This window comes from Colletotrichum acutatum, assembly GCF_030867785.1.
Source record: "Colletotrichum acutatum strain CBS 112980 chromosome Unknown BDZ83scaffold_4, whole genome shotgun sequence".
In the NCBI taxonomy this organism is placed as follows: domain Eukaryota; kingdom Fungi; phylum Ascomycota; class Sordariomycetes; order Glomerellales; family Glomerellaceae; genus Colletotrichum; species Colletotrichum acutatum.
In genome coordinates, this window is record NW_026848998.1 from 130,335 (window position 1) to 153,948 (window position 23,614).

Below are 23,614 nucleotides of genomic sequence, written 5' to 3' on the forward strand. Positions count from 1 at the left end.
CTTCGTACTCCGTACAACAAGCTAATCTCGCAGAGGCATCGCATTCGATAGACGACAGCCATGACAGGATCGACCAGTTACCGATCGATTTTCTCCTCGACAATCACCATGACACGCTGTAGGAGTTGCAATATGTCAGAGGCTAGTGGAGATGAAGGAGATAGGCGTCAGGCGAGACCCTTGAACTCTCAAGCTACGGATACCATGGACTCGCACAAACTCTCTCCCTCCTCTCTCTCTCACTACCTGAATCTAACCCGAGGTTAAAGTTTGGCCAACGTTCCCAGGCTATCATGTTAAGATCTTGTCGGTGCCCCTCAATCAATTCTTAGCGCGGAAAACGCGATCGGACTTGTGCTCCCGGCCCTTGTCCTACCTAGGCTCCCACTTACATTGCCTTGCTGCAATCTACGGCAACGTACAAACAGACCGCGGCTCGCAGTAGCAGTATGCATGCCATCACCATGGATTGACGGAGCACGCAACGTTCAAACACGGGCCTCTTTTGACGAGCAGTGTATGCCTTCTGGACATCTCTACCACGCATACGGCCCTCTCGCATTGGCTCTCGGTGCCAGACCGAGCCCTCCCGGCGCAGGATCAAGGCTGGCTTTTCGGGCAGTATTCCCACACTTTCATATCCGGTATTCGATCATTCGGCACCGATCCGGTCTCTAGCGGTCTCTGACGAGGTTTGCAAGGAGCACCGTCCTCCTGGTCCCTCTCTTGGCGAACTCGGCCGACCAACCCCGCTTCGGAGCAAGACCGATGCTAAATCCCTCCCCTCGGGCCCCAACGCAAAGAAAAAGAGACAGAGAGAGAAAAGCCACGCGTTGAGCCTGGCTTCCGGCAAAGCTCCCTGCTAAGCTTGAATTGTTAGCGTCCCTCTTGCTTGGGAAAACGCTATCCAGCGTGACCTGGGGGCATCCAGTCACAGCTCGGCCACGCCGCACCAGTACCACCAATGTGTATGAAGATGAGCTAGGCTGGGAGGGGCAGGCCGACACTGGCATGCTGGCCCCCCTTTTCCCGGTCTTGGCTTCAACGGATGCGCTCCGCGGTTGCTGCTGGTCCATGAAGCTTCAAGGGCAAGGTCACGACGCACCTGCAGTGGTGCGAAACCGCGATCCCTCCAACGTGGTAGATAGAGAGGGCCAGATCAAGTCGAGGAGGAAGCGTCCATACTCGAAAGGTGCCCATCCTCCGGCACATCCTCCGTGGCTGAAGTCCTTCGCTGCGGAATCTGGCCTCCAAAACGGCATCGCTCTGCATCTCACACCCTGTTCGTGGCTCTTATCACTGCTTGCGACAGACTCACAGGCTAGAGCATGCCCTCCAGCAGTTCAGCAGTCCAGCCTCCAGGCCTTGATAGAAGTGGCATTCAGCGAACCCTTACGGCCTCACCCCTGCACTGCCTTGCCTACCTGCTGCTCAGTGAGTTTCCAAGCATTCGTTTGTCAGAGCTTACAAGCCCAGGTATCCAGGCCAACAACGCCCATTACACCAGCCTGGCTAGCGAGACAATCGTTCCCGTCTTCCAGGAACGAGGTTATCTCCTGTTCGTCAATAACCGTGATCAAATTTTGCATTGTCCAACAGCCCATAGCCATACATTCGGGCTGTTTCACGACGGCACGAGGGAAGCACACCTGTTCTCGCACAGCCCGGCCCATCCCGGGCTCAACTTTCACAAACCTCACAGGCTCCCCCAAAGACCCCAAATAAATATCGGCAAATATTGCACAAACTGTACGGATATTCCCAGAGCGATAGCTCGCATCTTATCATAGGCAACGCCACATATAACGCTATAGCGAAGAACTGCTGCAGCCCCCCTTTCAATCTCCAACCATCCCTTTCCCCCCCCCCCTAACCCCCGTGGCCCCCCGTCCCTCTTCCACCGAAGAAACGAGCGAGACCCCTGCTGGCTATTTGGACTCCGGTTGGTCGCGAGCTTCCAGAAGAATGTGGGTTTCTCTTGTGACAGGGTGACAGCGCGCCCCCATCAAGTGTGGGGTAAGGGTGGTCGGACAAGCTCCCAGCTCCCCCCCCCCCTCAAGGCTCAAGCCCTGAGGGCCCTGAGTAAATGAATAAGACGGACCCGTTATTGGTGATGGAGGCATGGATCTCTGCGATTGAGATTGAGAGGCCGTCTGGTATCCGCAAGCTTGACGGTCTTTTTTCCTTGGGGAGGGGTCTCAAGATGCAGAATATTCAATATCCTTTGCTATACTAAGCTTTACACTCGGGAAAGTCTATCGCTCTTGAGGATATTCGCCCGGTATGGGGATGGGTCTTTTATTTCTCCTCAGTCGCAAGAAGCGATATTGCAAAGAGGAATGGTGGACGGTATCTACCTTTACGTATTGGGAGGCTTCAAGCGATTATACCCGGATACGTAACGACTGTCACCTGGGTATCCGTATTCGTACGAAGTCCACTACGAGACTTGACTAGATGGTTGTCTTTTTACTGGGCGGCCTCTGCCTGTGGGCTTTCTAAGTGGGATTTTTTTTTCTCGCCTAACGATGGACATACCCGTGGCAACCGTTACGATGCAGGTCTTGTCACATATCTCGCATCCACCCATTTTAGCCGGAGGAGGAGCCCTTGACTCTCTCTCACTCTTTTCCTCGAGTCTGCCAACCCCCGGAGCTGGGTTTGGAATCTCTTGGTATCCACAACTCACGCCATGCCGCGCCGCCGGTGTGACCGCGAGGGGCATTAGCCACGGCCGCGGATGCAGAGCAACCCCTTCCACGGCCCCGACCCCTGTCCTCTCGCGATACTCCGTTGGGAATGCTTTTTCCACCACAGTACACAGTAGAGTGAGGAGTGCGAACCGGTCCAGGCGAATAGGGAACGAGCGGTTTGGGGGGGGGGGCTTGTTCACGAGGTGGAAGCGGAAAGAGGCAGGAGGCCGAAAAAAGAAGAAAGAAGGTGAGGCTGCAGACCCGCCACCATCTCCGATTCTGCAGTCACGAAGAACTTTGTGTCAGTTTTTCTTGTCTTACATGCGGATGCAAATAGATGCGGATGCAGCCCAGATGCGGGAAGGGGTCTACGGATACAAAGATCGGGCCGGATGGAATACGAAAAGGAGGGTGTTGACGGGAACGGGAAAAGGGAGGTGGGAAAGGGCCTGCCGCGAATCCATAAGCAGAAACGACCTCTTGCATCGCGAGGAGGAAACTGAATCGGGGCGCAACGGCCACATTCAAACGACGGCTGGCTGTATTTCTGACGCGTCTTGCTCCAGCTTCAGGAGGAAACGAAGCCCTCCTGGAGTCGTGACCATTGTCGGATTGTCCCCAGCAGCAGCATCATCATCACCGGCTATTGGAGCCCTGCCGTTCTATCCTCTATCTCTCACCCTTCTCTCTCCCCTGACGCACGCACGTGGAAGAAGGCCCTCCGCTGAGAGCAATTTGTTTGATTGTGAGTTCCGAAACTCCTCGTAGGAAGGGAGATCGGCCAGGCGGAACATGGAACGAACTGCTTGTCGAGGTATCTAGCTTCTGTGTAAGGGGGGTGGGTTATCGACATCCAGGTCCAGGACTCGAGGCCTGAGCCGGGTGGGTGAGAAGGAGACTTTTCGTCCGGTTTCTCACCCCGGAAAAGACGGAGAGAAGTTTTCTTGTTCCAGGCTACTGTCGACAAACTCTCCCTCTCCCTCGGTGTTGTACGAAGGTATGTGGGAGTGTGTGATATCATGCGGCAGCGGGAAAAGAAAAAGGGGTGGACGGTGACGGGTGGCTTGGGGAACAGAAACACAGGACAAGCCTCCAGGGGCCAGGGGAGAGGGAAGGATAAGTCGGGACGGCGGCGAGCAGGCACAAGGAACGGCTTGGGCAATCCCCGTATCCCGGAGTGCGAAGACGGCCCAAAGATTCTCTCCAAGGGTACGGATACGTCACGCAGGGAGATCCCATCCCCGGAGAAAGGCAGCGCCGTTTCAGGATGTTGGTCTTGTTCGTGGTTCGCTCGTTCAGCTCCGTTCTGGCTGGCGTCTGCAGCTCTGCAAGTTCGTGTGGAGGTCGAAGACAATCAAGAGAGAGATACGGAAGATGCCCCGTGCTGGGCTCGCGTGAGCTTATCGACGGTTGAGTTTTTGGTGTGCCTGGAGTGCCTGGAGTTTAAAAGACAAGTGTGATAGCCAAGGCTTCCAGGAGAGCCGATGGTCCGGTCTTTGATGCGGGTGTTGGATCTCATCTAGAGTGATGGGGGATGGCCATCTCGATGGCGCCGTTGGATGTCGTGCTCAAGCCACGGCATTTGATCGATTGAGAAGGGTACTTCGTACTCTGTAGATGGAGCGAGATAGCAAGCAATCGTTCGCCTGGCCTGTCTCATCTTTGGGACGTTTGGGATGAATGCTGAAGACTTCTTTACGAGGGTTTACCACCTAGTGAAACAAACGTGAGGTGGGGGCTGGAAAGAAGCAGCCGCCCTCTCCAAGGTAACATTCGTGGCTTCCATGACAGATCCAGATAAAGTATGGCTGGAGATATGTGGCTTAGACAGTTGCCGAATTAACCGTCCGTGGCTGACCATTGTGTCCCACGTGTGGCTGAAGCTACCCCTCTACCTTAGTCCGAATGTGGCAAGTGCTACCAACAACATCACGAGAGGAGGAGTTGAAAGACATCAAATTTCTGGAGAACTGGAGCTCCGCAAAGTCAGCAAGTTTTCACACACATGTGGCGATCCCTTCTTGCAAAGGGTTCAACTCCTCTCAGAACAAGCTTCACCCGCCTCACGAGCCCCCAGAGCCGCGCAGCCGCCTTCGGCACTACTGCAAAGATGGCGTCCACCACCTCGGCCAACAGAGACCCAAACACCCTGTCCAACTATGGCGCGTGGCTGACCAAGCACACCACCGCCAACCTGACCATTGACTTTGAAGACAAGTCTCTCAAGGGCTCCGTCACCCTGGAGCTCGAGTCCCTGACGCACAGCCAGAGCAAGGAGATCATCCTCGACTCGAGCTTCCTCTCCATCTCGGGCGTCAAGGTCAACGCCGCCACCTCGACATGGGAGCTCAAGGACCGCGTGGAGCCGTACGGCGCTCCTCTGCACGTCTTTGTGCCCCAGGGCGCCGCCAAGGGCGAGGTGGTCAAGGTCGACGTCGACCTCGCTACCACGGACAAGTGCACCGCCCTGCAGTGGCTCACGCCCGCGCAGACGAGCAACAAGAAGCACCCGTACATGTTCTCCCAGTGCCAGGCCATCCACGCCCGCTCGCTGTTCCCCTGCCAGGACACGCCGGACGTCAAGTCGACGTACAGCTTCGTCCTCGCCTCGCCTCTGCCCGTCGTTGCCAGTGGTGTCCTCGTCGAGGGCTCCGGCAAGGATGAGAAGAAGGGTGACGACACGGTCTACCGCTTCGAGCAGAAGGTTCCCATCCCTTCGTATCTGTTCGCCTTGGCCTCAGGTGATATCGCCACAGCGCCCATCGGCCCGCGGAGCATCGTTGCCACGGGTCCCGATGAGCTCAAGGAGTCGCAGTGGGAGCTGCAGAACGACATGGAGAAGTTCATGGAGGTTGCAGAGAAGCTTGTCTTCCCTTACCGGTGGGGTCAGTACAACGTTCTCGTTCTGCCGCCGAGTTTCCCCTACGGCGGTATGGAGAACCCGATTTACACGTTTGCTACGCCGACCATCATCAGCGGTGACAAGCAGAATGTCGACGTTATTGCACACGAGCTGAGTCACTCGTGGAGTGGAAACTTGGTTACCAGCTGCAGTTGGGAGCACTTGTGAGTGAGAGTCTGGTGTGTTGGAATTCGTAATAGAGAGGGTGCTGATGATGTGATATAGCTGGCTAAACGAGGGTTGGACCACGTATCTTGAGCGCCGTATCGGCATGGCTGTCCACGGTGACGCCGAGCGCGACTTCTCCGCCATCATCGGCTGGAAGGCCCTCGAGGACGCTGTCGCCCTTAACGGCGCCGACTCGGAGTTCACCAAGCTCATCATCAACCACAAGGGCATAGACCCCGATGACGCCTTTAGCACCGTCCCCTACGAGAAGGGCTTCCACTTCCTCTACTACCTCGAGCGTCTCGTCGGCATGGACGCCTTTGACAAGTTCATCCCCCACTACTTTACAAAGTGGTCCCGCAAGTCTCTCGACTCGTTCGAGTTCAAGGACACCTTCCTTACCTTCTTCAACGGCTCTGGCGACGAAGATATCAAGAACAAGGTCGCCTCCATCGACTGGGACACGTGGTTCTACCAGCCCGGTCTCCCGCCTAAACCCGTCTTCGACACCACCCTGGCCGATGTCTGCTATAAGCTGGCCGAGAACTGGAAGGACGAGTCCTTCAAGCCCTCCGCCGAAGACGTCGCCTCCTTCTCCGGAAACCAGAAGCTCGTCCTCCTCGAGACGATCGAGAAATTCCCGTCCCCTCTGTCGGCTGACCGCGCAAAGCTGCTCGGCACCGTGTACGACCTCGTCTCGTCACGCAACGCCGAGCTCAAGACGGCGTACTACAAGATTGCGCTCGCCGCCGAGGACTCGTCCGCGTACCAGGGCGCCGCGGAGTTGCTGGGCCACGTTGGCCGCATGAAGTTTGTGAGGCCGCTGTTCCGGTCGCTCAACAAGGTTGATCGGGAGCTTGCGCTCAAGACGTTTGAGAAGAATAGAGACTTTTACCACCCCATTTGCCGTGGTATGGTGGAGAAGGACCTTGGACTTGTGTAAATAGAAACTTCCTTACCTAGTGAGGCTTTGACAAAAATGAGCAAATTCTCACAAGAATACTCCCATGTCCACGAGATCGGGTTGCGAGGGATTCTTAGTTGAACCAGCGTATTCTCTAGGTTATTATCAACGACCAGAAGCGTCTAAATTGTTGTCCGATTTAAGATCTTTCAGAGTAAGTCTTGGCTGGCCCATTTAAACCTCTGGGGGTTCCTGGGCACACAAATGGATAACTGGTACGGAGCACAACGCTCACATGTTTCAAAACAGTGACCTTTCCTCCATCGTCTTGACTTGTATTCTACGCCGAAGTGCTACGAGGGATCCTGACCGATCTCAGTAATAATCTCATGGCGGTAGTCCAAGGTCGTTATTTGCCTTCATCTTTGCCTACCTTACGCTCCATCATCTTAGCTTCCTGCTACAGCATCTTCTATACCCCCACTTCTCTCTTCCCATGACGCTATTGCATCAACCATACGGGTTCGACCGAGATCATTTGCCTTCTCCTTCGGTGTCAGCCCATCTTTGGCCTTTTCATGCACACGTGCTCCACACTGCAACAAGAGTTCAACCATTCCAATGTCATCTTGCTCAATAGCAAGGAAGAGAGGCTTTGTGCCCTCTTCAAGCTCTGCTGTTACTAACCTCGGCTCTGTTTTCAGGAGAAATCGTGTAATTGACTTCCGCTTCGCCTTGATCGCTTCAGATAGCAGCTTTTCGGGGTTCCAGTTTGCATAATGAGGAACTCCTCGGTCAAAGAACAAGCGAATAATACTCAAGTTCCCGTTTCTGATGGCGAGGCGAAGTGGCTCTTCATGCCCATATTCGACTAAATCTGCCGCCGTATTCAGTAGTAGACGAATAATCCGGTCTTGGCCGTACTGAGACGCGGCGCATAGCGGCGCAGGCTTTCTAGGATCTGCACCGAGATCCAAAGCCATTTTGGCAATGTCTTTGCAGCCTCCTCGAGCTGCTCCCAACAGAATGCCGTCTATAATGGACCGCTCCCGGTTCCATCTGTCAAGGAGAAGGTCCAGGATCGGCTTGTGACCACACTCTGCGGCTAGTTCAAATAGCGAAGGACTCCCTCCCAAAACCACGTCCTCCTTACCTTCATATTCCCGAAGTAAGTCTCTCAAAATATTCGTGAGCCCGAAATATGTCGCTAGGTGGAGGCTCGTCCAGGACTCGGAGAAGGCCGCGTCTGGCACTCTGTCCGGAACCAACTTGACATTTTCTCTCAGTGCCTCGATGATAAGCCGCACCCTCCGCTTACTGGAAAGGAAGTCTTGAACCAGTATGTACAATCTGACTTGACCAAGTCCATTCTTTTCGAATGCTTGGAATGCGTGACGACCCCAAGCAACAGCAGCGTGAACGACGAATGGGTACTTCGTTATATAGTACTGGAGTCCGTGATCTAAGTCTTCATCCTTGTCTGTGGCGTTTCTTAGGTATACACAGCAAAAGTATGCCTGGTTTTCTGCTGCCTTTGGAAACCACTTCGTTTGGTTGCGAATGAAATACTCGTTTGCTGTGGGATGGAAAAGTTGAAGAGAGCCGTCGTCACTATGAACAACAAGTCCTGAACACCAGAACAGAAGTTTTTCCATGTCATGGAGATGATCAGGATCGACTGCCCCTCTCGTACTTCCTGATTCGGCTTGCAAAAGCAAGACTTCTTTCAACTCTCGAAGCTGCAATCGAGTCGGAGACCTGACGACCCATGCCAAGAGTTCAGTTACAGTTTCAAACCCTGAAAAGTCTTGGTTGCGCTTCATTTCAGCTGTATAAAAGATGTCAATCATCTTCTGTAGTTCTCTGCCTGGGTTTGCGTGTCCCGTCCATTCCGTGGGTGTAAGGATTGTAGATTCAAGATAGATCGTGGCGAATGAGAAACTATTGTCATGAGTCGTTGTCGCAAGTTAATCAAGGATATCACTTACACCCTTTTGGAGAACTGTACGACTCGTGTTTCTGCCTGCTGTAGTTTTTCTACTTCGAGGGATGTTGAGGTATTGTCGTGAAGTATGGCTGCTCTGGCATAACTTCGCAAATCCTCTTTAGAACCTCGAACATTCATAGTCCACCAGAGTCCAAAGTTATGCTCTATATAAGGAATAGACCTCGATGTTACTAAGACGTGCGTGTTAAAGCTTTGTGCTAAGGATCCCAGGCTTTCTGAAAGCTTGCGACCTTGATCACTACTCAGAATTTCGAAGCCATCGATGATGATGAATAGCCTTGAAACCTTACCCGCGGCTTCTTTCAGAATGTCCAGTAAAGCTGATTGTGGAGGCAATGTTCCATCTTGCAGATAACTCCCGTATAATGTTCGAACAATATCCGGTATTTCAGGCAAACCTTCAAGTATTTGTCTTATGAGACTCTGAAGCAGCGCCTCAGTTGTCCGTTTCTGGCGCCGGGAAGGACAGAAATAGTAGGCGATGCGAAGCCCAGGTGATTTGAAACGTTTCGCGAGATCCTCAATTATTGCAGCTGCCAAGACAGACTTGCCAGCACCTGGCAGGCCTGGTAGATATAGCCTTCGCCCTTTGAAAGGGTCGGACGTACGCCATAGATCCATAGAAGAGATTGACGATCGGTATTCTGTCGATTTGAAAAATAACCTGAGGGTGCCTGGGTGCCGTTTACCGAGGTAGGATTCGTACACCCGCGTTTGCCGCTCCGGAGCGAGCCAGTCCCAAAGCTCGCGCTCGCTACTTGCGTCTAATTTTGGTGCATCATCATCTTGTGGCTCAAAAGCCGGACTGTCGGTGGTCTGGCGGCCAGTTGTCCCGGGCTCAGAGGCAGATGGGAGCAAAGAGCCGGCATCTGAAAAAGCCAGACTGACCGAGTTGAGAGACGATACAGATCCCCCACCTTGGGCGGCTCCTGAGCCGCTGGTCTTTGATTGACCATCACTGCCGTATCCTTGGTCGTCGTTTCCCATGCCCGTGGGTATGGAGAACAAAGCGAGTCGCTCCATATGGGAAGCCATATGGCTCGTAAAATCTTCTTCAAATGGGCCATGGGACAAACAGAAAGGGCACTCTGTCCGCAAGTCCTGTGTGCTAGTGTAGGCGTGTTTCAAGATTTCCTGGACCTGTGTACTCCCGAGTGTAGCATGTGAAAGTTCAAAATGGAGTGCTAGTTCGTCCTCCGATGTGAACAGGTCTGGATGCTCGAAGCACCTCCAGACCTTTCGATGAACCTGAGACTCGTGCCCAGTCCACGAGTCCTTACTAGTGAACAATACGTCGGCACTTTCACAGTCCGAGTAGGTGCATTGATAGGGTTGAAGGTCTTGCATGATGTGATCCCTATGAAAGTTATGAGTTGAGCCGGTCACGTATAGTAGGTAATTGTGATGGCTTACCTCCAATGTCTGCCTCTCGTGTCTCGTTTCGGGCAGAGTACATGGCAGTATGGGCATGTGAACTCTGATTTCCAGCTTTCCAGCTTAGGAGGCTTTGGTAGATTCGTAGTTTTGCCTTCTTCACTCCAGTACGTCGAGTGTGAAGCAGTCGATAAGGTGTCAGTCACATCCATCTGCGTTGGGATTTGGGTGGCTTCTGTCTCAGAAAGAAGTGTAACGCCCTCGGAGCTCGGTACTACGACCGAATCCGGCGCCGTAACACGCAGGATCCTAGGAGGTAAAACTGCTGGCTGAATGGTATCAAATGATTCCGGCATCGGGACTATGACTTGACTCTCTTGTTGCACCGCTTCAGGATCCAGCTTGGCCAACTTCCGAGCGTGTCTTCGCCAATAAGCCAAAGTTCGACGTCTGACAGTTGCCGCTTTGCTCCAACGGTCAATGAGTCTTTTATCACTGTCCCTGAAAATTGATATCCTCTCATGCGATTGGTCTTCCCCGTTGCCGACTCTATCTGTGGTGTTCTGCGCAGGATCATGGGATGTAGAGACCCTTGCTTCGGCAGCCTTCCTTAGCTGAACAATCCACTCTTCTACATGCCGCTGGTCAAAGACGGAGTATATTGAGAACACATCGAAAGTGTTCATTTCTTCGTCTTGGATGAACTCTTTATAAATCATGGCTTTCCGTGCTGTTTGGGAATCCCTCGAGCGGATTCCTCTGATGCGGAAGGATACCTTGACCAACGAAGATATTATGTCGTCGATCTCGTCGGAGTTCTGGCCCAATTCTGTTTGCGCAAAATTGCCGTTAATTATCTCAAGTCCCTCAGAACAGCTGCTGGAACTAGAGGAATCGTCCTCGTGGGCCGATGGATAGCTCAGAGTCTCGATCAGAAAGTTCTCTTTCGGCTGCCTCTTTCCTTCGACAACTTTGGTACCTGGTTGTGTCGATCAGATATTGCATCAGTTTTACTTCTGTTGTAACAGAGACCTACTTTCATGAACAGTCTTTTTCAACTCATTCAGAAACTTCAAGACCACGTTCTGTAGAAGAGGTGCGTCCATCAGGCGGAAGTCTAGAGACGCCCTTCCGTGCTGTAAAGCCCCGAGATTGGACGCCCATACTTTGAACCGATCGCGTTGAGCCCCCACAGTACTGGCGTCCAGCTTTCCATCAGACCGTTGATCTGGATTTTCTAACGCCGATAATAAATATCTGAAAGAGTGCCTGCAAGCCCTGCTAGCTGCAGCTAATGGAAACACTGGAAGTTCTTCCATCCTGTCTGTCAAGAGAACACGCGACTTTCGAACCTTCGCGTTGATAGAGGCTTTGCGTAGCCAAGTCCTGGACAGATGACCAGATATGAGGCGCCCGGACTGTGCAACATTTGAGCTGGCCTTGAAAGACCAAGTGGTAGATTGATCGTAGAGGCTTGGCTGCTATAAGATTGCCGAGATAGTCGAATGAAGCAAGCAGATGATTACGTCTCGCCTTTTGGGGGGGATCATGCTCCGTAAGATCAGGCTGTGGCTACCGGGGTAGCAAAAAAGGAGACGAAGCCAAAAGAGGGGTATTTACCAAATAAGACTCCATTCGAGCTTGCTCATCATCTTAATGACGCAACGTTGTCCAGTCATATCGTTGTTGCTGCAAGGCTGCAACGGCAGACAGTCGTCAAAAGATCTTTGAGAGCCGCTTCGTAACTAGACATTGCTTCCCCAAGCCCATGCTCCCAAAATCACATCGAGAAGTTCTCAACGCCAATCATTGTCTACAAACCATGATAAAGTATCCGTATCATGCATCATAGTCTAATTTCTTGACACAGACACACACTTTAGGCCTTGGTCAATGTGCTCAGGATGGCTGAGATAGCGGGGCTCGTCCTCGGTGCTATTCCTCTGATCATATCAGCTTACGAGCATCGCAAAGCTCTTTTAGACTCTGCAGAGGCATTCTTTCGCGGTAAGAAAGACTACGACAATATCATACGACGATTATATATAGAATACGCTTCATACGATCAGAACATGCGCTTACTGCTTATTCGTGCTGTCAACGAAGAAGAATTGGAACATATGGTCAAGAACTCACAGCATTCTCTTTGGAGAAGCGAAGGTCTCACACTCGTGCTAAAGAGGAAGCTGGGATGTGCGTATGAACCCACCATGGGATTGCTGGAAGATCTCAGTGATCTTTTAATCAGTATAGTGGCCAAGCTGGGGTTATGTGGCTCAAATAAGGTGCGAGCCAGAAGCCTCGAACATACTGAGTCCATACTAATTGCCCCAAATCAGGTAAAGCAACAAGGGCTTTCTATCATCATCTCTTCGAACCCCCCTCAATCGAACTCTCAGGATCTTCAAGAGCGCTTTAGGTTTGAGGAGCGGCTCGAATTCACCTTCAAGAAGCGGTCCGTGGACAAAAAGCTTCAAGCAATGAATGACTTCAACGCCCAGCTGCGTAAGCTTTTGGAAGGGGCAGATAAGATCAGTAGACTTCAACGAGATGAAGGCTCGTGCAGTAAGGCCCGCATTCAGTTCGTTGCCCCCCTACAAAGTATTCAGCAGAATGCCACCCGACTTCACAAAGGCCTTCATAGGAGATGGTGTGGAACGCACGACTGCCACCAGGCTGGCCTTCTCCTCGAACAACGATTACACCGAAGAAAGGCTTACAGACAAGGTCTACTAAAAGATGGTGGGAACCTGGAAAGATTTGGAGTTGCATTTCCGAGGGTCGAGGAGAAGATGTGGCTTGACATGGAAATTCGTGTTCTTGGTGAAAGCATTCCAGAAACCAGGTATTTGCGCAACCACTCAAACGCTCCTGAGACTTCCTGACCTTTTAACTTTTGAAGTAGTCACAAGATACCAAAGATAAAATTTGCCGTATCTGGGCCTGTATTTCCCCTCGATCTGCCGGCTTTGGAGATCGACGACATATGCTCTTCGATTGCAGGAGCTATATACCCACAGACCGGACTAGATTTGGATTCCTCTGATATCCTGCGAGGACCATATCGGGTGGACGCACAACAACGTCATCTCGCGCAGGATTTAGTCACACTGGACACGTTCCTGGCTACAGACACGATGCAACTAGGAATGGGAGACTTGCTGTGCCTGGCAGTCACTCTCGTTTCATCCGTGATCCAGCTTGGGAAAACACCCTGGCTAGTAGAACCATGGAGTCGGCACAACATTGTGTTTCTACGCCTCAAGGGCGATAGAAACTCGCAAATAGATGCCAAACACCCTTACTTGGCTCACAAATACGAGACAGGTGCGTCAACCGCCGCTATTGCTAGCTACGTCGCTGCAGTCTTGCTCAAACTTGTTCAGTGACTCAGGGGGTGCCTCTGCCCCAGATTTCGGACAGCTTTATAAAACTCACCTGCCGTCAAAGGATGCTTTCTCTTGGCGTTATGCTCCTAGAGATCCACTGCGGAAATCCATTGGAGGATATGACGAAGCAAGCCGACTTGGGCCGCGATGGCTTACCGAATGAAGAAACCAGTTATACCACTGCATCAAGGGTGCTTGAAGAACGAATCAACGATGGGCAGGTATCCTTTGGTTTCAAAAGTGCCATCGAGTGCTGCCTTCACCTTTCTAGGCAGCCGGATGCGTCTTTTGAGAATTCGGATTTCGTGCGGTCGATAGAGGAATATGTACTGGAGCCCTTGGAACGCGAGATGCAACGGTTTCTCTTTGGGTGAAATCACCATGCTATTCTCGGGGTCAATCATAACATTGGTCATTCAGAGCATCGTTCCAGAGCAGGCAAAAAGATTAAGAAAAAGGTGCATAAAAGCCGGCATTCGTTGTTGGTTCGTCGCAGGTTTCATAGTGCGTTGCTTGAAAAGATGATTTAATGCTTCTCAAACTTTTCCTTGTAAACGATGCCATAAGAATGCTGCCGAAATCAATTATATCACAACTTAGACTGCTCCTGTACTGAAAGCTTCCGCAGCAATGGCCCAGCGCGGCTACCATCTCCCGAGAACCCAAACGGCTCCTCTCTGCTCGTGGGCCGCCTCAACCTCCACTTCTCCCGCAATATCGTAGACGGCTTGCGCTCGAAGCTATCAGCGACTTGCGGACCAATAGCCGGAAGGAACTTGAAAGCACTGGTTCCTCAACGTTAGCGGAAAATGACCAAACCAGGTGTGAAACCCGAAGGAGAGGAAGATACTCACTGTCCAGCACCACCAGTCGCAAAGAACAAGCCCTCGAAATCAGGGTGATAGTCCGCGATAAAGTCTCCCTCAGGGGTATCAGTGTACCAACACATCCTCTTATAACACCACTCCCTCTCCGCAAACTCAGGGAAGAACAACCTCACGCCCTCCCTCAAATCCTCATCAGCATCCTGCGGCAAATATCTAGACGCGGCATTACTCTCTCTCAACCGCGGCGTCGAAATCGTCCTCTTCCCAGCCCCGCCCTCTTCAACCTCAACCTCGGTCGCGAAACCCCACCCGTGCCTCGCAAGCTTGAGCAAGTTCGTCCCCGGCGTGGGCGGGAAGCAGAACACGCCCGTGCTCATGTTGATCATGACGGGCATATCCTTCACCCTCTCCGCCTCTTCGGCCGAAAGCTGGATGAAGCCCACGGGCTGGCCCGAAGCCGACATGGCGTGTCCCATGCCGGGGATGATGCGGTTCGTCCACGCCCCCGTCGCGAGAACAATCTTGTCCGCCGACAGCGTCGTCCCCGCCGCCGTCTTCACGCCCGTGATCTTATTCCCATACCTCTCAAGCGAGACGACAGTACCATGACGACCCGTGACAAACGACACGCCCGCGAGCGTACACCGCCCCGCGAGCGCCCGAATCGCACCCGCGGCATCAGCCCACCCACCAACAGCATTCAACGTGGCCGTGAAGTCCTTCAAGTCAGCCTGCACGCCCTTGTACCGCTTCTTCACCTCCACATCCACCAATGGCGGTGCATAAAACTCCTTTGCCGGTCTCCCGCCGCTCTCCCACTTGCGGAACTTGTCAAAATAGGCGCTCGGGCCCTCCCGCTCGTCAGCCATCATGACGAAGCCGGACTGGTGGTAGTGCGGGCCAAACAGCTCCGACGTCTGCCAGCCGTGTAAGGCGTCAGTGGCGAGGGCGGCGTAGTGCGGGTCCGCGTACTCTGTGCGGATGATGCGCGAGACGTCGACGGAGCTGCCGTCCGGGACGGGCGGGAGGAAGCGGTCTAGGACCGTGACGGAGGTGTAGCCGCGGTTCTTTGTGAGTTCGTAGGCGAGGGAGAGGCCGAAGACGCCTGCGCCGATGATGAGGATTGGCGAGTCTTTGGATGTCATTGTGTAAGAATGTTGTTTGGTGGTGAATGAGATGAAGTAAGTTCGTGTCGTGGAGATGAAAAAGATTTGAGAACCCTGAGCTTCTCACTTCTTCGCCACTAGTTTCGAGATGATAGAGCTAAATCACTGAAGAAGACTGTATGCTTTCAAGATGAGTGAAACTCTTAACGACGTGCGACTCTTTCATGTTATACCTATTAACTTATCTCAACAATCTACGTCGGCACAGGGTCCGATGGGATGCAAAGCTGATGTGGGGACGGACCGGTTTCCGTGCCCACATTTCCACCTCAAACAGCCGGGTGGGGGGCTGCGTGGAGTTCATCGCAAGTAGCAAAGCAAATGGGAAAGGAAGATACTTAGGTAACGTCTCTCAAGGTGGGAACCGTTGAGGCCCGGATTTGCCAATCTGGTGGCACGCCGTCATGGTCGGGCTTCCGGAGTCGGAGCTGTGGGGACTTGGTAATTACGGGCCTCTCGCTGCAGGACAGGCTGGTGCTGGTCCGCTGGGTGGTCCGCGTTGTGGGTCCGGCCGGCTTCAGCCCGGGGACCTCTTGCCGTTTAGATGCTATTGTTTCCCATCACCAAATATTAACACACCACATACAATGTCATAGAGTAAAAACGAACAATTCATAGACGTGCTACCGACCCTAAACCCATTTTAAATAGGTACACCTACCATCCAACCGCAACAACATCCTTGCATCGTAGATACCTCCGATCATTTCTTCTTCCCTCATACACCACATCCCAACATCTCCATCACCCACCTTTTCAAACAAAAATCAGTGGAACTGATCCTCCGTCACGCCCTTACCCATGGCAGCGGTACTGCTGATACCGCCAGTGACCATCTTCTGCAGCTCGTCGACGTATGTCGCGCCGCTCCACTTTTGGTGCTTGACGACGTCGACGCCCGAGTCCATCTCGGGCTCTTGCACGAGCTCGCCGTACGCGCGCATTCCCTGTTGACTGTAGGCCTTGGCGAACTTGTCGCTGATGAGCGCCGTCGTGTGCAGGCCCGCCAGGGTGATGAACTGCCAGCAGTAGCCGAGCGACGCGAGGCGGCGGATGTACGTCTCCTGCTCAGCGCGGGGCATTGCCGTCTTCCAGTTGAAGGAGGGCGAGAGGTTGTAAGCGAGCCTAGTGAAGAACAAAAGTTAGTGAACCGATCTCTTTACCAAGAGGATTCTTTCTTTCCCGAGGCAGGACTTGTGGACTTACTTTTGCTCGGGCCAGACGGCGTGGACGCCCTTGGCGAACTCCTGCGCCTGCTTGAAATCGGGCAACTTGCTCTCCATCCAGATGGCGTCGCAGTAGGGGGCATACGCGATGGCGCGGTTGATGGCGCAGTCGCAGCCGCCCTTGAGGCGGTAGTAGCCCTCGCGCGTGCGCGGGGAGTCCCAGTCAAAGTGGATGTCGGCGCCGAGGATGCCCTTGGCGATGGCGCGCGCCTCGTTGTTGCTCTTGCCCTTGGCGGCGGCGGTGTACTTTTGGATCAGGCCGTCCTTGTTGGACAGGGGCGCGGCCTTGATGGCGTCGACGACGGCCTCGTCGAAGCGCTTGAGGTTGGCCTGCTTCAGCCAGTTGTCCTCGATGGCCTGGAGCTGGTCGCCCGTCTTGCCGGCCAGCTCGGCGGCGATCATGAGGTCGTTGAGGGGCTGGAGGCTGGGGTTCGTGGAGCCGAGGATGAAGGCGTGGTCGCGGGGGTCGATGTTTGTGCTGAGGAGGGTGGCGGCCTCGGCGTCGGTGCGGGCGACGGCGACGAGGTTGGAGCCCATGATGTCGGCCTGGGCGCGAATGGCGACGAGGCGGTTGATGTGCTCCTGGATGGGGACGAGGACCTTGCCGGCCATGTGTCCGCACTTCTTGGTGCCGGGGGCCTGGTCCTCAATGTGGATTCCGGCGGCGCCCTTCTCGATGAAGAGCTTTGTGAGCTTCATGACGGCCGTGAGACCGCCGTGACCCGTGTCGGCGTCGGCGATGATGGGTCTCAGGTAGTCGATGTTGGCGAGCTTGGCGCGAGCCTCTTTGGAGACACTCAGGCGCTCCTGGCGCTGTTTCCGGTCGTGGAAGAGCTGGGCCATGAACAGGTGAGCGACCTTATTAGGCACAGTCGTCTGTCAAGGGAGGTTAGCTACGGGGAACTACTAGGACAATGGTTGCAAAGGTGAACAGCTCACGTAAGGGTAGTCTGCCAGATCCGGGCCGGGCTCGTCCGAGGCTGAGGCTGTTGACGATGATTGCCAACCAGATACGTAGACGGTGTCGAGATACTTGGCCATTTGAGTGACCATTGTGGGCTCCAAGCAGCCATAGGTGTAGCTGGCGTCCTTGTTCTTGAAGCGGTTCTCGAGAATTTCAAAGAGCTTCTTGGACTGGGCGTTACTCGGGTACTCAATCTTGAGGTGGCCTCTCTTGGAGACGATTTGCTCAGCGGTGAAGGATCGCTTGGTGTGTCTCCATCGCGGCTCGCTCCACCACTTCTTGACTTGCTCGACCTCCTTTTGGAACAGGTCATCCTCGATATTCGGGTCCACGGCGTTGTTGACCATGTTGCTGGCAGCCATGATGGGCAATGTGTGGCTTGGGATTTGTGGGAAAGGTGATGCTATTCCGAGGGTTTGTAGCGTAGGAGATTTCTCGGCGACGATACGCTTCGAGATGAGGGGGTATATAGGAGTCGAGGTTGGACAGTAATGCCTAAATACGTGGTAGACCAGGAACAAGACGATGTAGCACCAGACTAATGATGCTATTCACAACTCAATTGACGAGTGATCAACGAGTTCGAGGAAAGAGATTGGTGCCTGGAGGGGTAGAAGAGGAGGAGAAAGAAAGTCAATCTTGGAAGAGTCACAAGCAAAAAAAGAAGAGGTCACGGCAGAGCATAAGAATAAAGAAGCAAATAGGCAAGCAGAAGCTAGGCCATGGCCGCCATCGGCAGTGTTCGGCCAAAAGGCGTTCCTGGACCAATCGTCTTACATCTGTTTCGAGGCTTGTACCTCTGACCTCTGGCCCAGGCCAGTTGATGGACAGTGTGAAGAACGCTCTACGCGGTGAGGATGACTCGCCCAGCCCTCCGTCCGCCCAGCCAGTTACATATGGTCGTAGGCGTGGCACGCGTGGGAAAGCATAAGGTGAGTGGTGTGTCTATGGTCTTTGGTAGGGCGAACGAAATCTTGGCTGGGTGCCAGGACCGTGGGTAAAACAAACCTCGGAAGCTGAAAATAGTTCGGAACAGGCTCCTGGAGTAAGTACCAGATACTTTTGAATGACCCTGCTTCTCCTCGTGGTCTGTTCCGTGGAGAGAGGAGGATAGGTAGTGGTAGGTAGTGGTGGCGTCTCCTTGTTGGAGAGCCTTGGTGTGGGGGAGCGGAATTGAATGCTCTGCTGTGAGTGACTGATTGACTGACTGATGGTCTCATAGTGTAAGGTAGGTAGGAATAGGTAGCGGAATGTCTGACGGTCAATCTGTAAGTGTACACCAAAGACCGGGCAGTGTGAGAAAGGGGTGACGTCGGGCGAGAGGTCTGGATTCGGCTCAAAGGGGAAGACGGATTTGGGGCGAAACGCAGCCAGTCTTTCCTCATTGCCGTCATTGGCCGAGTTGCCGAAGCTCCTTGCATGTCCCCCGCCGTGCCCCGCCATACCAATGCCCTCCTCCCGCTATCGTACCGCACCTGGGGACGCTGGGTCCTGGGGAAAGCAGTAACTAGCAACGCAGCCGGGCCATGGGAAAACATTCTGCAACCCGGTTGCACGCAGTTCCCGTACGTCTGCCGGTCCCCGAGATTCTGCAACGCCATGCTCCGTCAGCCTGTCATTTGTATTCGGTGCTCCGGTTCATCCTTTTCATTTTTCTCTCTAAAGGTAATTGCGAAACACAAAATCCATCTGGTACGTAGCATACAGAGAGTACAAAGGTCGAAGCTGCTGCCAACTCTCCCCCAAATCTGTTGCGCGGGGTAGCGGCGGTTCTCGAGCATGTGAAGAAACTGTGCCTGAGTCGGCAGCCATTCCATTGGCGCCGGCTTAACCCAGAGCTGATCACGCTTTCCTGGCGTGCGTCACACTTTCTGGCCTCAGCTTCTCCAACTCGCGGTAAAGACTTGGAGAGATACCTCGGCCCTTAGCTCGACTCTGTGCCTCTCGCCGAATCCAGCCGCCGTTGCGAAGATGCTTCCGGAATCTCCCTACCCTCCTCCTCAAGTCATTCAATACCTACCGGTAGTATACTCCATTACTGTCAGTCACTGTGTCACATGTCCCATCTTAATTCCAGGTTACCTCACACCACGCACCGCGAGCCAACCTCTTGCCACACCTCTTGAAGCTCAATGAGGCTTGATCAATCTACTTGCTCCCACGGAACTTGTCCGATCGACACGTGCCGAACATATCCCTCCCCGTCACTTCGTCCCATATCACCATCGTGTCACGTCAACTTGTACAAGTTTGGATCGCAATGGGTGGATATCTGGTTTGGCTTTGCAGCCAGTCTAACCTCTTTCAACAGTCTACCAGACCCTGCCCATCCCTTCATTCGTGTCTCGATGCAGTCAAGATGCATGGTCATGCAGCTTCCATTTAACGTCAGTCCTTTGCAAACTCCTTTCCCAACCTCCAATATCCGACGTGCCGCGGCAAGATGTGAGAGCAAATGCAGACCCCTCTCGAGGCCAATCCAACTCGACCCCGACTCAACAACAGGTCCTGTACCGTTTTTACCAGCTTTTCGTCGTGCTTTTCATGGCCCTTCGTATACGTCATGTGTAGCTTCGTCTCCCGACCACGACAGAGTCACTCAGAGAAGCTCGGCAAGCTGCTTCTCGTTGTTCTCTTCAACGGCCTTCACAAAGGTCTCGTAAGGGGTGAGCGTTCCAAGAGCACGGCGCATGTGTGCATTGACGATCTGCAGTCCGTACACATAGCTTGCGTTGACCCATCCGAATCTAGTCTTTGTTAGCAGAGCCATCACAGAACGTAACAGACACAGACGACATACCCTTCTTTGGCAACACCCTTGAAATCAAGACCCTGGTTACCATACTCGGCATCGACCCGGTGGGGATCAATTGGTCGAGTAACGTCGTACTTCTCGACGACCACTCCGTTGAAGTCAACAAAGGCTTTGGTCATCATGAACAGCCACTTGTACGCCAGACGCTCAGCTTCCTCGTTGAAGCTGTATCGGACAAGTCCAGTCCAGGCAAGCATTTGCTGAGGAGCCCAGCCGTAGGGATAATCCCACTGGCGGTTAGGTCGTTCCAAGCCCACTTCACCACGGGACTTCTTTGTGCCCGACAGCAGACCGCCGACGGCCTCGAACTTGGGAAGGGCCTGCTGGACCATGGCTGCCGCTTGCTTGGGAGAGGCCACGCCTGCCCACAGGGCCCAGAAAGTGGTGCAACTTTCATAGTCACACTGCTCCTTCTTGGCGGTGTTGTAGTCGAAGTACATACCCGCCTCCTCGTTCCAGAGGTACTTGTCGATAGCAAGCTTTCTGCGCTTCGCTCGGCGGTCCCAGATTGCCGAAGTAACCACTTCGCCAGCCTTGAGCGGCCCGACAGCGAATTCGTCGGGGATGACGAGCTTATCGTTGAAGACGTTCCGGATGGTGCGGGCAATGTCAGTCTCGTACTTGAAGAGAAGCGAGTTCAGATCAATGGTCGCAAGATCGGCACAGATCTTCTCCAGTCTGTAGGAGGTGTCGTGGCCAGACTCGCGCACGGCGCGGTCATGCAGGAAGTAGTCATCCAACTCCGGCTCCTTGATCTTGCCATGGTTGTAGGCCTGGACGAACTCCTGCCAGGTGATGCCATGCTTCTCGGCGTATGGCTCGAGAATGTGGACAAAGTGGTCTGCTTCCGTCTCGGGGGGGACACCCAATCCTTCAGGTCGGTATCTCGAGAGACCAGTCACCGGGTCCAAACGCGGCTCGGCGACCCAGACACTGTGATACTCCTTGATAGCGGCGAGCATAGACGTCCGAAGGAATTCCTTTGCATCCGGCTCGTGCTTGATCTTCTCGTAGACACGGAGAGCCATGTCAGTCAGGAAGGGGGGCTGAGAACGGCAGAGGTAGTAGGAGCGAGTGGCGTTGAGGACTTTGCCGTAGTGACGGATACAGAAACAGAAGTTCTGCACCATCGACTTAGCCAGATGGACTTTGTCGTTAACCAAAAGACCAAGGGACTCCATGTAGCTATCCCAGCCATAAAGCTCGTTGAACCGTCCGCCCGGCACCACAAAGGGAAGACCCCTGAGTGTGTCCTCGCCCGTCTTGGGATCCTTAATCTTCTCCATCTCAACGGCAAGAAGGCCGGGCTTGGCGTTCATGTCGCGAACGAGCTCAGGAGTGATGACCTCCGGAAGCCTGACAACATCCAATCGGATCTCTGGGCGGTCGTGAGCCACCTTGGTGTAGAAGTCGAACTGTTCCGGAGCTCCAACAGGAACATAGATACGCGGACGCGGGTCATCGGTCCAGTCCTTGGGATCTTTGGCTGCAATCTCCACGGTCGAGGCATCAATTCTTCTCGTTAATCCCTCCCAGAAGTGGTCTTTGATAAGTCTCGACAATCGGTTCACGGGGTTCTCGTTCAGGCGGCCCTCGTCGAGGATGATCTGTTTGCGGCCGTATTGTTGGGCAAGCGACAACTCTTGCAGCAGGTTGGAAAGCATATAGGTTCCTCGGACATCGAAACGATTGTGGCCCGCGGAGGCAGCGGTTCTCAAAGACCAGACCTGAGTCGCATCAGTATCAACTTTGTTGTCTCCTCCTGAGCAATGAGCGACGGCAGTGGGGTCACAGGCATACCTTGGGACCATTGTCCTCAATGGTGATTTGCATGTTTCCATCGGTATCTTCTTGAGCCTGCAAGCTCTTGAGCGTCTCGTCTACTTGAATGAGGAACTTTCGGTTCGCAAGGATGGAGGATTCGTCTAGAGGATTCGTAGGTCAGCACATCAGCAGCCCAGAGTGACAGAGCCGTAAGCAGGAGTAGACTGACCGTGACTGCCTCTTCGGAAGGGCTCGCGAAGTCCCATGCGCTCGAATTGTTGGAACAAGCTATTCTAAGGAGGGAAAAAAAAAACAGAATCAGCATCTACTACAAATGGTACCAATGAGTGACAACAAGCGGTCAGGCGTGCGGTATCGGCGGGGGTGGATAGCATACCTGTGAGTAGGTTCTGGTTCGAGGTCCAGCACGGTTAACATGGCGCTCTTCTGAGGTATAGTAGGTTTTCGCATCGTCGAAAACACCATTGCCTTGGTCTTCGCTGCCACCGCGAGGGCGGCGTTGACTCGTCGGAGAAGTCATTGTGCGCGGGTTAAGGCGGGTTGTTCGCGGCGATAGCTGGCAGGGTGGGAAAGCGGAAAAGACCTGAGTCAATTGCTTGTGATGGGAGAGGTAGGTCGCTGGATCGGTATCGAGCGAGGGTATACGCCGAGCTGGCCGGAGTCGAACTTGTAGGAGTATCGAACGAAAGGAAGCAAAAAAGATACTCGGCGACGTGAGAATTAGGGCGGTGTAGGGAGTTGGCTCGGTGAGAGAATGGGGGGAAATTGATGTGTGTAGGAATCCGTGTCACGAGGACCCCAATGTGAGTGGGAAGAGACAAGGGCGGCGCGCGGGATGTGTTGGCTGATGCGGTCTCAGGTCTTGGGCCAAGCAATCAGGGTACCTCCAAATGGCAGGCGTAACAGGCAGGAAAGCAGGTAGGTGTAGGTGGGAAATGTGTCGGTCGGTACGGGTAGGTAGGGTTGCAGCTGAAGCAAGGTACACAGCTTCCTGCAGCTGCCAGCCAACGAATTAGCACCATTTTGCTCTTTTGCTCTTTTTTTGGTACCTTACGTTTGCAGAATGTGCGCTCGTACTATAATAGATGCTGCAACACTTTTTCTCCGACGTGGGACGGAATGGCTGTCGGGGATGCTAAAGTGAAGTTCGTTTGGGTTCTCTGTCGTGTCTGTGTATTTTCCAGTGTCGTCATCGGGAAAGAGCTACGTGAACCTGTACGGATATCAAGTGCACTCTTTCTCGTGTGAAATCCGGTTCCAATTCTTTAAATGGAGCCAAGTCGGGTCCCAATGACGCTATCGTGCCAGACGTTGCTTTTCCAGCGGTCTCCCCCACGCCCGGTCCCCCATCCTTCTCGCCTCGCTGCACGCTGCGGTGAGAGGTGCCGGGTAC

The 23,614-nt window shown here is 53.6% G+C and overlaps 8 protein-coding genes across 8 annotated transcripts; 4 read left to right on the top strand and 4 right to left on the bottom strand.

Moving 5' to 3' along the window:
- The first annotated feature begins 517 nt into the window (after window positions 1-517).
- BDZ83DRAFT_290501 (uncharacterized protein) lies at window positions 518-1,811 on the top strand. Its single transcript, XM_060502183.1, has one exon. The coding sequence runs from the start codon at window positions 1,012-1,014 to the stop codon at window positions 1,723-1,725; it is 714 nt and encodes a 237-aa protein (XP_060371006.1). The 5' UTR covers window positions 518-1,011; the 3' UTR covers window positions 1,726-1,811.
- A 647-nt stretch (window positions 1,812-2,458) lies between these two features.
- BDZ83DRAFT_290504 (uncharacterized protein) lies at window positions 2,459-3,587 on the top strand. The gene has a single exon (XM_060502184.1). The coding sequence runs from the start codon at window positions 2,529-2,531 to the stop codon at window positions 3,459-3,461; it is 933 nt and encodes a 310-aa protein (XP_060371007.1). The 5' UTR covers window positions 2,459-2,528; the 3' UTR covers window positions 3,462-3,587.
- Window positions 3,588-4,618: 1,031 nt separating this feature from the next.
- BDZ83DRAFT_599290 (leukotriene A-4 hydrolase/aminopeptidase) lies at window positions 4,619-6,944 on the top strand. The gene is made up of 2 exons (XM_060506985.1): window positions 4,619-5,759; window positions 5,821-6,944. The coding sequence occupies exons 1-2, from the start codon at window positions 4,699-4,701 to the stop codon at window positions 6,704-6,706; spliced, it is 1,947 nt and encodes a 648-aa protein (XP_060371008.1). The 5' UTR covers window positions 4,619-4,698; the 3' UTR covers window positions 6,707-6,944.
- Window positions 6,945-7,116: 172 nt separating this feature from the next.
- Window positions 7,117-11,155, bottom strand: BDZ83DRAFT_776467 (uncharacterized protein; the record flags this gene model as incomplete). The annotated part of the gene is made up of 5 exons (XM_060515466.1): window positions 7,117-7,820; window positions 7,986-8,608; window positions 8,656-10,032; window positions 10,089-11,028; window positions 11,086-11,155. 5 exons carry the CDS (start codon window positions 11,153-11,155, stop codon window positions 7,117-7,119), a joined length of 3,714 nt encoding a protein of 1,237 aa, XP_060371009.1.
- A 1,490-nt stretch (window positions 11,156-12,645) lies between these two features.
- On the top strand, window positions 12,646-13,849 carry BDZ83DRAFT_290542 (uncharacterized protein). Its single transcript, XM_060502186.1, has 3 exons — window positions 12,646-12,894; window positions 12,955-13,376; window positions 13,436-13,849. The coding sequence occupies exons 1-3, from the start codon at window positions 12,842-12,844 to the stop codon at window positions 13,810-13,812; spliced, it is 852 nt and encodes a 283-aa protein (XP_060371010.1). The 5' UTR covers window positions 12,646-12,841; the 3' UTR covers window positions 13,813-13,849.
- A 46-nt stretch (window positions 13,850-13,895) lies between these two features.
- BDZ83DRAFT_599294 (FAD dependent oxidoreductase) lies at window positions 13,896-15,735 on the bottom strand. Its single transcript, XM_060506986.1, has 2 exons — window positions 14,293-15,735; window positions 13,896-14,223 (listed from the first exon to the last, which is right to left on the bottom strand). The coding sequence occupies exons 1-2, from the start codon at window positions 15,408-15,410 to the stop codon at window positions 14,028-14,030; spliced, it is 1,314 nt and encodes a 437-aa protein (XP_060371011.1). The 5' UTR covers window positions 15,411-15,735; the 3' UTR covers window positions 13,896-14,027.
- A 463-nt stretch (window positions 15,736-16,198) lies between these two features.
- BDZ83DRAFT_565485 (isocitrate lyase) lies at window positions 16,199-17,983 on the bottom strand (the record flags this gene model as incomplete). Its single annotated transcript, XM_060503763.1, has 3 exons — window positions 16,199-16,556; window positions 16,638-17,533; window positions 17,597-17,983. The coding sequence occupies 3 exons, from the start codon at window positions 17,981-17,983 to the stop codon at window positions 16,199-16,201; spliced, it is 1,641 nt and encodes a 546-aa protein (XP_060371012.1).
- A 1,738-nt stretch (window positions 17,984-19,721) lies between these two features.
- On the bottom strand, window positions 19,722-23,047 carry BDZ83DRAFT_290535 (neutral trehalase). Its single transcript, XM_060502185.1, has 5 exons — window positions 22,598-23,047; window positions 22,430-22,493; window positions 22,237-22,361; window positions 20,422-22,163; window positions 19,722-20,368 (listed from the first exon to the last, which is right to left on the bottom strand). The coding sequence occupies exons 1-5, from the start codon at window positions 22,739-22,741 to the stop codon at window positions 20,221-20,223; spliced, it is 2,223 nt and encodes a 740-aa protein (XP_060371013.1). The 5' UTR covers window positions 22,742-23,047; the 3' UTR covers window positions 19,722-20,220.
- Between the last annotated feature and the right edge of the window lie 567 nt (window positions 23,048-23,614).

What these genes read in the sequence shown, in the direction of transcription:
- BDZ83DRAFT_290501 (XM_060502183.1), top strand. Translation starts at nt 1,012, where the DNA reads ATGCTGGCCCCCCTTTTCCCGGTCTTGGCTTCAACGGATGCGCTCCGC.
- BDZ83DRAFT_290504 (XM_060502184.1), top strand. Translation starts at nt 2,529, where the DNA reads ATGGACATACCCGTGGCAACCGTTACGATGCAGGTCTTGTCACATATC.
- BDZ83DRAFT_599290 (XM_060506985.1), top strand. Translation starts at nt 4,699, where the DNA reads ATGTGGCGATCCCTTCTTGCAAAGGGTTCAACTCCTCTCAGAACAAGC. An exon ending in AGCTGCAGTTGGGAGCACTT is followed by an intron (nt 5,760 to 5,820) that starts GTGAGTGAGAGT and finishes GATGTGATATAG; the next exon opens with CTGGCTAAACGAGGGTTGGA.
- BDZ83DRAFT_290542 (XM_060502186.1), top strand. Translation starts at nt 12,842, where the DNA reads ATGTGGCTTGACATGGAAATTCGTGTTCTTGGTGAAAGCATTCCAGAA. An exon ending in GAAAGCATTCCAGAAACCAG is followed by an intron (nt 12,895 to 12,954) that starts GTATTTGCGCAA and finishes CTTTTGAAGTAG; the next exon opens with TCACAAGATACCAAAGATAA. An exon ending in GGCTCACAAATACGAGACAG is followed by an intron (nt 13,377 to 13,435) that starts GTGCGTCAACCG and finishes AAACTTGTTCAG; the next exon opens with TGACTCAGGGGGTGCCTCTG.
- BDZ83DRAFT_599294 (XM_060506986.1), bottom strand. Translation starts at nt 15,410, where the DNA reads ATGACATCCAAAGACTCGCCAATCCTCATCATCGGCGCAGGCGTCTTC. An exon ending in GCGACTGGTGGTGCTGGACA is followed by an intron (nt 14,224 to 14,292) that starts GTGAGTATCTTC and finishes TTGAGGAACCAG; the next exon opens with TGCTTTCAAGTTCCTTCCGG.
- BDZ83DRAFT_290535 (XM_060502185.1), bottom strand. Translation starts at nt 22,741, where the DNA reads ATGACTTCTCCGACGAGTCAACGCCGCCCTCGCGGTGGCAGCGAAGAC. An exon ending in CTTCCGAAGAGGCAGTCACG is followed by an intron (nt 22,362 to 22,429) that starts GTCAGTCTACTC and finishes CGAATCCTCTAG; the next exon opens with ACGAATCCTCCATCCTTGCG. An exon ending in AAGGGTGTTGCCAAAGAAGG is followed by an intron (nt 20,369 to 20,421) that starts GTATGTCGTCTG and finishes AACAAAGACTAG; the next exon opens with ATTCGGATGGGTCAACGCAA.